The sequence below is a fragment of the Cebus imitator genome, unplaced genomic scaffold (genome assembly GCF_001604975.1).
Source record: "Cebus imitator isolate Cc_AM_T3 unplaced genomic scaffold, Cebus_imitator-1.0 Scaffold4, whole genome shotgun sequence".
NCBI lineage: Eukaryota > Metazoa > Chordata > Mammalia > Primates > Cebidae > Cebus > Cebus imitator.
This window is the reverse complement of record NW_016107319.1, coordinates 13045317-13055455: the sequence shown is the minus strand read 5'-3', so window position 1 is coordinate 13055455 and position 10139 is coordinate 13045317. Positions and strand designations below refer to the sequence as shown.

The window sequence follows — 10139 nt, the reverse complement described above, 5'->3', positions numbered from 1 at the left end:
GCTATAATAATGTACCCAATACAAGGGCCATGCCGATATCGTGGCTCAAGCCTATAATCCCAGCACTTTGGGCGGCTGAGGCGGGGGGGAGATCACCTGAGGTCAAGAGTTCAAGACCAGCCTGGCCAACATGGTGAAACCCCATCTCTAGCAAAAATACAAAAATTAGCTGGACATGGCGGTGTGCTCCTGTTCCCAGCTACTTTGGAGGCTGAGGCAGGAGAATCACTCAAACCTGGGAGGCGGAGGTTGCAATGAGCTGAGATCCCGCCATTGCACTCCAGCCTAGGTGACAAGAGCAAAACTCTGTCTCCAAAAAAAAAAAAGAAAGAAAGAAAGAAAAAGAAGAAAAGAAGGTACCCAATACAAATATTGTACAAACTCCATCAGAAATCCATTTATAATACCCACACACTCCACAACAGGTTAATTTTTCTTGAAGCAGAATGAAGACACTGGAGCTCATGGTGTAGCAGTGTGGGGCAGACGAAAAGGACAGTTGACTGACAGCTGCTTGATTGAATCTAATCACAGTTCAGTCACTTCTGAGCAACATTTCAATTTCATTTAATCTAGTACAAATCTGATAAATGTCCACCATGTATAAAGCATTACATTTGGTATTACGATACCAAGCAATACTAAGTAAGGCAGTGTTCCTACCCTCATAGAATTCATAATCTAATAGACAAGGAACAAATTACTTTTAATTCCCCGATTCTTCATTCCACTTAGGAATCAGGAAAGTAGACAAGAGCCTATTTCATTCACATTTTTCACTAAATAACACTTTCAAGGCCCCAAAATTACAGATCTCAAAGTACATTCACCTCCTGCCAGATTTTGCTCCACACGAGATTAAATGTAAACATAGATGGTGGTGAATGGTAGGAAACTAAGGGACCCCAAACAGTATCTACTGGTAACACCAAACCAGAACGAATGTTTCTCTGTTTAGAGATGAGGAAATAAACTAAAAAAGGGGAGAGTCTGTATTTGTTTTCTAAAAGCAGCTTGATCTTTTAGACTAAAGGAGATGCACACATAAAATTATTTTCTAAGTTAACCAAGGGGCTTTAGAAAAAGTTCAGAATTACAATAAGCATGCATAACTTTTAAGAAAGAAAATGAAGATTTATATAGTAGTATTTATATGGTAGGAGTGAATTCATATACCTATATAAAATGTTAGGGGAATGTAACAACCTCCCTCCCACCCCCAAGACCTCTTGGAAAACCTTCAAAAAACAATCACTATTCCCCACAACTACACTGTTTGAAATGCCTTTTAGACCCAGAGAACTCCAGCAACCAGGGGTCTGAGAAACAAAAAATTGGCAAAGGCTTATAAAGAGTGAAGAAGCTAGTGATGCGAGGAGGCGGAGGTGTGATGTCCTTGAAGCAAGTGTATGATGGAGGAGAGAGTGATGGGCCCTGTCAGGGATGCTGTGAGGGAAGACCACGAGTACTGGGAATTGACCACCAGGCACAGCAACATGGTGACCTTAACAAAAACAACTACAGTGGAGAGTGGGGCAGAGGCCCAAGAACAGAGCTCAAAAGAGAAGAGAAAAAAAAAACTTTTTTTCCTTTTGAAACATAGTCTCATTCTGTCACCCAGGCTGGAGTGAAGTGGCATGATGTCGGCTCACTACAACCTCCGCCTGCCAGGTTCCAGCGATTCTCCTGTCTCAGCCTCCTAAGTAGCTGGGACTACAGGCAACCACCACGCCCGACTAATTTTTATATTTTTAGAAGAGATGGGGTTTAACCATATTGGTTAGGCTGGTCTCAAATGCCTAACCTCAGGTGATCCACCCACCCTGGCCTCCCAAAGTGCTGGGATTCCAGGTGTGAGCCACTGTGCCTGGCCAGAAAGAAATTTGAGACCATAAATATCACAGCTTTTTCACGAATTGCTGCGGTTTATAGAATTTTTTAAAAAATGGGTAGTAAATGAAAGGAAAGGCTGGTTTCATTGGTGATGGTGGCTGTAGGGGCTTTTGTTTTTTAAGATGACTGAAAAAGAGCATTTCACATGCTGACGGGAGACAAAACTAATGTTAACAAGAAAGAAAAAGTAGAGTTGCTTGAGTAAGATTCCGGAGAAGTGGAGAGAGGATGGGAAGAGGGAATGGAGACACCTCAACAGAGGAGTTGGCCTCCGTCAGGAACACAGGCAGCTGCCACCGTCAGGGAGGAAAGGCAGGGTGTCTGGACACCGAGGGTGGAGGTGGGTGTATGCAGTAGGAAAGAGCTCTTGTTACAGCTTCTATTTTCACAACGAAATGGGACACAAAGTCATTAGGGAAGGGAGGCAGTGTCAGAGCTTAAAAGAGAGGAAAATATGAAATATTCAACTGAGAGAATACAGGAACTAAGAAAACACAGTATGGGCCGGGTGCAGTGACTCACGTCTGTAATCCCAGCACTTTTGGGGGCCAAGGTGGGTGGATCACTTGAGGTCAGGAGTTCAAGAACCAGCCTAGTCAACACGGTGAAACATCGCCTACTAAAAATACAAAAATTAGCTGGTTATGGTGGCACACACCTACAGTCCCAGCTACTCAGGAGGCTGAAGCAGGAGAATTGCTTGAACCTGGGAGGCAGAGGTTGCAGTGAGCAGAGATGGTGCCACTTCACTCCAGCCTGGGTGACAAAGTGAGACTCTATCTCCACAAAAAGAAAGAAAAGAAAACGCCATATGATGAGTGGCTACCATGAATGGCCTATTGGAGGACAGTGGTTATGTATTTCAAGTGATCCCATGAATACGGTAGAACTTGCCTCTCTAGAAAGAGAGAAGGCAGAACTGAATCTTAAGTTGGGATTGTGCAAAAAAGCACAATAAAGAAGGAAAGCAGCAGTGGAATGAAGGGTAAGAAAAAGGGACTGTGATGAGTGACTATGAAATTTCAACTAGTAAAGGAAGAAAGTGAGGGCATAGGAAACGAAAGACTGTAAGGCATAACTGGGGAATCTAAAGGTACTTATTAGGAAAGAAGGTGGTGTCAGAAAGAGAAAGTCTTGCCATCAGGATTGCTGAGGACCACAGTTCCTTGCAATGATAAGGTCTAAGGAATGAACACCAGAGGGAATGGCTGAGGTATGGTAAAGAACAAGAACATTGAAGGAGAGGAGCTCAAAAAGACGCCAAGTGCCAAAATGATCATCTAAAGCTGTATTGAAATTACCAAGAATTGTAAAAAGAGCAGAATTGGAGGTGCACAGGTAGAGTATCCTTTATCCAAAATGCCTGCAACCAGAAGGGTTTTGGATTTCAGATTTTTTTTTTTTTTATTTTGGAATATTTGCACATATGAAATGAGATATCTTGGAAATAAAAACCAAATCTCAACAAGAAATTCATGTATCTTTCATATACACCCTATACATATAGCCTGTAGGTAACTTCGTACAACATTTTTAGTGATTTTGTGCATGAAGCAAAGTTCTGACTACAACCCATCACGTGAGGTCAGATACGGAATGCTCCACTCATGTATCATGCCAGTGCTAAAAAAAGGTTGAATTTGGAGGCATTATAGATCTCAGGTTTTAGGATTAGGGAGCTAAAGATTCTAGAAGCAGCTAAAAACACAGAAAAAAGTAAGAAAACCACGTATTACAGAGAGATACACTTTCAAAGTGAAACCATGAAAATGGTCAGATACAGAAAGACAACTATTGGAAAATGCAACGTTTAAGGAGCGATGGCTGAAATGGAAAGGACCAAGAGATCCGAGGAGAACCAGAACAGTTTAGCGTCATGGAAGTAAAAGGATGGAGAGTTTCTGGAGGTCCAATGTGAATACCTAATCAAATGCAGCCATAGCCGCCAAGCTCTGTACCCAATTTCCTACCAGGCTTCTCTTTATAATGACCCATAGCTATCTAACCCCACATGACTGATATGGTTTGGCTGTGTCCCCACCCAAATCTCACCTTGAATTGCAGCTCCCATAATCCCCATGTGTCGTAGAAGGGACCTGGTAACTGAATCATGGGGGTGGGTTTTTCCCATGCTGTTCTCATGACAGTAAGTCTTACGAGATCTAATGATTTTTATAATCGGCAGTTCCCCTGCACACATTTTCTTGGCTGCTGCCAGGTAGGATGTGCCTTGCTCCTCTTTCACCTTCCACCATGATTGTGAGGCCTCCCCAACCATACGGAACTAAGTACAGTAAACCTCTTTTTCTTTATAAATTACCCAGTCTCAGTTATTTCTTCATAGCAGTGTGAAAATGGACTAATACAATAACCCAAACTAACTTCACCATCTTCCCCCATCCTTATGCCCCTACTTTGTTTCCCACCTTAGTAAATGGTACCATCTAGTTACTCAAGCAGAACCCTTCCCTGCTCCTTCACCCTCCACTGCAACATCCAGTTTATCCCCAAAAATCTCCCATACTTGGCTCCATCCCCACTGCCCCCCGCACCCATCCTGGCCGTCCCAACCAGTCCTTAAACTACCTCCTCTTGTCTACTCTTGCCACCTCCAAATCTTTCTTACTCTGCCAGAATGAGCTTTGAGAAATACAAACGTAATTGTCACTCACTTCCCTGCTTAAAACTATTTAATGGATTAAGCTCACAAACCTCAAGTTCAGGCCCTTGCCCCATCTCAAGCCTCTTCTCCCATTTTCTCTGGACCTTGCACTAGTGATGCTGGGTGACTCAAATATGTCACACCCTCTCCTGTCTCCAGGCCTCCACATGCAACATTCAGTCTGCCTGGCATGGACTCTCAATCCCAGCTGACTCCAGATAACCCTTTAGTTAAGAATTTAGATGTCAGACCCTCTGTGTGCCTTTCTTTAACCATCTAAACTAGATTAAGTCCCCCACCAGGAGTTCCTAGAAAGGAGTTTTGGGCCCCAATAGAAATAAATTAGAGACTTCGGCAAGAAAAAAAGAGGAAAACTAAAAGTGGGTGGGATGGGAGGGTGGCGGGGAGGGGATCCAGGTCCCCTCTGCCTCTTTAATAAGGAAACCTACTCTTTTGGCTTTATATATGCATTAGCACACAATTTCATTTGAAAAGAGGGTCTCCCTATAAAGCAGTTGAAACCCACTAGAATAGATGACCGACCTAAAGTCCTCCCCAGTTCCAAGAGTCCAACACCTACAAGTGTTATCCTTCATATGTGTAAGAACCAATCTCTTTTGAGGGATGGAGAGTGGTTCCGATCATAACAAGGATCATGGCTCGCCAAAAAAAAAAAAAAAAAAAAAAAAATTGGGGATGGTCAAGGTCTCAGACAAAATACAGAGACTTTGGATGATTAAAATGATTAAACTGCATTAAAACAATATGTGAAAATACTAGAAGTGTCCTGCTCTTTCAAAACTAATCGGATTCACCTCACTTAACACATTCTCTAGTAGACAGCACTGCTGACTCATCTTTGTCAATTATTTAGAAAACATTTTGATCATATGGTACTCTGCAGAGACTTATAGCTCAGTGGTTAACAGGTGGGGCTCAGGTTGGGTGCAGTGGCTCATGCCTGTAATCCCAGCACTTTGGGAGGTCATGGCAGATGGATTACTTGAGGTCAGGAGTTCGAGACCAGCCTAGCCAACATAGTGAAACCCCATCTCTACTAAAAATAAAAAAAAATTAGCCAGGTGGGTGTGGTAGTGCATGCCTATAATCCCAGCTACTTAGGAGGCTGAGGCAGGAGAATCATTTGAACCTGGTACGCAGAGGTTACAGAGAGCCAAGACTGCGCCACTGCACTCCAGCCTGGACAAAAAGAGTAAGACTCCATCTGAAAAAAAAAAAAAAGAAGAAGAAGAAGAAAGAAGGAAAAGATGTGGGGCTCTAGGCAGAGAATTCAGGGATTCAAATTTCAGCTCTTCAACTGCCCACTAGCTAGGTGACCTTGGGGAAATCACCCAAATGTTCTGTGCCTCAGTTTCTCATCATAAAATGGAAATAGTAACAACTACATGAGAGAGCTGTGGCAAGGAAATAGCTGAGCTAAAACACAGAAGCATTTAGAACAGTGGTACTCAGAAAGGAATCCAATGCTGCCCATGGGTGTGTGCGCACAGATGTATGTTCAACTTGTGTTATACAAACTAACTCCCTTCTTAAAGTTTGCAAGAGTTCTTATTGGCTTCAAATTTAGGCCAGGCACGGTGGCTCATACCTAGAGTCCTAGCACTTAGGCAGGCCAAGGTGGGAGGACTGCTCGAGTCCAGGAGTTTTGAGACCAGCCTGGGCAACAAAGCAAGACCCAACCTCTTTTCACTGACATTCTCTTTCAGCTTTTTCCCGTCTTGACAAAATGCTTATTTAAAGACTCATCCTTTACTCAGTAGTGCCAAATTTATCATAACACTTAAGGCCCTGTTTCTATGTACAACAAACGGTCTTCAATTCATGTACTATAAAGTGAAGCACTGATTCTCCTCCTCTGCACTACCCGCCAAGACTCAACTATATCATCCGGGAGAGGAAGCAGCATTAATTACTTGTGTATACCTGGGTTCTGACCCGAATTGAACTTTTGCTTGAACAAATCTCATAAGCTTTTATTATACAAACATGGAACAGTCTTATCTAAAAACCATCACTGACAAAACCAGGGCTGGCAAGGAATCACTGTACTGTCGGCCATTAAAATGTAAGTATCCTATGAGCACTAAGATTTTCCTTCATGCTACTGAAGCACATAGAAATTAATGCCAGACAAGTAATGATGACAAACCTTTCTCTTCTACTTCTTCCTCTATGGCAAAGATTCTTTTACAACTAAACAACTAGAAATCATAGACTAAGAAAAAATAATAATTCATCTTTGAACAAAAGGAGTTTGCCTAAGACCTTCCATCACATACAGGATATAAACACTGAAAACTCCCACACGCACAAATGAATGTTGCTCCGTATTAATAGCTACCTACCGCCCCTTTATAGCTTTGTCCCTGTTCCTCTTACCATTGTCCTCTTCATGCTACAAATTAGGCTTGGGTCAACAATGAAAAGTTCCAATACAAAATTTTTTTTTTTTTTTTTTTGAGGAGTCTCACTCTGTCGCCCAGGACTGGCACCATCTTGGCTCATTGCAACCTCCGCTTCCTGGGTTCAAGTGATTCTCCTGCCTCAGCCTCCCATGTAGCTGGCACTACAGGTATATGCCACTGCACCTGGCTAATTTTTATATTTTTAGTGGAAACAGGGTTTCACCAGGTTGGCCAGGATGATCTCAAACTCCTGACCTCAGTGATCTGCCCACCTCGGCCTACCCAAGTATTGGGATTACAGGCATGAGCCACTGTACCCAGTCTCCAAGGTTATTTTTTAAGTGACAGCCCTGGTTAGAATGATTCCTAGCTAAATCAAAATGAAACTATCACTCCATAGCTAAACCCGGTGACCAAGACCAAACAGCTTATAGTGAACATGCAGCCTGGAAGTATAACAAGATAACATTCTTCCAGGTCGTGGAAATCACAGTTGCAACTAACTTCTATTATTTTAAATCATTTTTTAAAACAACTCTTTCACCATGTCCAATAATTCCATTAACTTACCGATCAGCAGCTTCTATGTCAAAACAAAACCGTCTGTCAATGGAGTCAGTATGCCTCTTGGTACATTCTTTCAAAGAGAACACCTCTACATCCCCCTGCAAATAATCATTTTGAACATTCTCAAAAACTGCAGAATAAGCATATATACACTCAGACATTCTATACTGGAGAACAGGGGAGCAAGGTTTAAGATCTTAAGTCCCTTCTCTTTATCCTATCCTCTTTCAAACTGACTATTTTAAATGATATTTAGAATCTAAAACATTAATATTTTTGTCCTCCTTTTTTTTTTTTTTTTTTGAGAGGGAATCTCACTCTGTCACCCCGGCTGGAATGGTAACAATCTCAGCCTACTGCAACATCCACCAACCAGGTTCAAGCAATTCTCCTGCCTCACCCTCCCAAATAGCTGGCATTACAAGCATGTGCCACCACACTTGTCTAATTTTTGTATTTTTAGTAGAGACAGGGTTTTGCCATGTTGGTCAGGCTGGTGTTAAACTCTTGACCTCAGGTGATCTGCCCACCTCGGCCTCCCAAAGTGCTGGGATTACAGGTATGAGCCACTGCACCCAGGCATTCTCTTGGTTCTTAAGATTTTCTAGATCTTACTGATTATGATAATGTTAAATCAGACCGTTCCAATGTTTTTTTTTTTTTTTTTTTTTTTACGGAGTCTTGCTCTGTTGCCCAGGCTAGAGCGCAGTGGTGCAATCTCGGCTCACTGCAACCTCCTCCTACTGGGTTCCAGTGACTCTGTGACTCAGCCACCCAAGTAGCTGGGATTACAGGCATGCATCACCAGGCCTAGCTAATTTTCGTTTTTTAGTAGCAACATGGTTTTGCCATGTTGGCCAGGACAGTGTTGAACTCCTGACTTCAAGTGATCTGTCTGCCTCGACCCCACAAAGTGCTGGGATTAGAGGCATGAGCCACTGTGCCCAGCCAAATGTTAATTTTTAAAGGCAGATTAACAGTACAGTTTTTTGATACTGGAATACTGTTAGTCTCTTACTGTACTCTTTTTTAAGAGTAAAAATTTATTTCATACTATGTTATACCACATGTCACAGACAGTACGTGACCATGTTTGGCCTATTAAAATTGCAGTTCCATACAGGTCAACCTAAAAGTACATCAATAGGCCTAAATCAGATATTTTGATAATCTAAAGCTAGAACCATTTAATCTATGCAGTTTCTCTCTTTTCTATGAGTCTGAATCTATCTTTACTTAATTTGCAATGCTACACACTTATTGATTTTTTTTTTTTTTTTTTTGAGACGAAGTCTCACTCTGTCGCCCAGGCTGGAGTGGCATGATCTCAGCTCACTGCAACCTCCACCTCCCAGGCTCAAGCAATTCGCCTGCCTCAACCTCCCAATTAGCTGGGACTACAGGCAAGCACTACCACGTTTGGCTAATTTTTCTATTTTTAGTAGAGACAGAATTTCGCCACGCTGGCCAGGCTGGTTTCAAACTCCTGACCTCAGGTGATCCGCCCACCTCAGCTTCCCAAAGTGCTAGGATTACAGGCATGAGCCACCATGCCCAGCCACTTATTGAACATTTTAACCTTTTCCAGAACGTGAAGATCTCTAATAACAAACGTTAAGATATAAAAATATTCAAAATCTCACAGATATAGTCCAAAACATAATTATTATTTGGAAGTTAAAACGGAAAGATACCACTAAGAAGAAATATCTTAGACTTGAATTAGCTCTGATAGGAAACGGTCTCAAACCCGTTGCTTGATCTTAACCTTCAAGAGCTATCGCCTCACTTCCTTCTCTTGCCATGACTAATTTTTCATGTCAATTTCATTATTTTCTAAATGTGTTTTTAGTATAAGATGCTTTAAATACTTTTCAGGGAAAGGCATAGTATAAGTAAATAGAAGTGAACTTAGGTTTTCGGTTTTTTTTTATTCACCTAAGCAAAAACATACCCATTCACCCAGCAAGCAATGAATTAACCTGCTTTCTTAAAAATGTGTTACCATTTATGTTCAACATTGGCAGGAAGGGCATTGTCTCTAGGCCATCAATTACTGTAATAAGCTGCAGGTTCTATCTAAAATACATATGAAGATCACCTTTCCTACACAGCCAACTCCATTAGGTCTTCTTGATATTTTCTTACTATCATGCTTTGCTTTTTTTATTTCAGAAGGAGCAGTTAACTAAATGACAAATACTTACTACATGAGAACTTTGTAAGTCTAACTGAACAACAGTAAAGTTCATTATAGATCACTCTACTATGTTTTCAGGCGATGAATACATTTGTGCAAGTCAGTTCCACTATATCAATCCTGAGGAACCAATGAGTCATGAAAGCTTGTTGTCAGTGCTACCTTTATATTCCAAACAGGGACATAAAAGGATTCTATGGTTCACCTAAAAAGTATCTAGTGGTTAAAACCACATGTTCTCACTCATAAGTGGGCGCTGAACAATCAGAACACATGGACACAGGGAGGGGAACATCACATACCAGGGCCTGTGTGGGGCTCAGGGGCTAGGGGAGGGATAGCATTAGGGGAAATACCTAATGTAGATTACAGGTTGATAGGTGCAGCAAAC

The 10139-nt window shown here is 41.8% G+C and overlaps 1 protein-coding gene across 2 annotated transcripts in view; it reads right to left on the bottom strand.

Moving 5' to 3' along the window:
* Positions 1 to 10139, bottom strand: part of ARHGAP10 (Rho GTPase activating protein 10) — a 334414-nt gene that overhangs the window by 175552 nt on the left and 148723 nt on the right. For both annotated transcript variants that reach the window (XM_017532769.1, XM_017532773.2), the window contains exon 10: positions 7552 to 7646. In XM_017532769.1, the coding sequence (XP_017388258.1) occupies positions 7552 to 7646 (95 nt within the window). The remainder of the gene's footprint in view (positions 1 to 7551; positions 7647 to 10139) is intronic.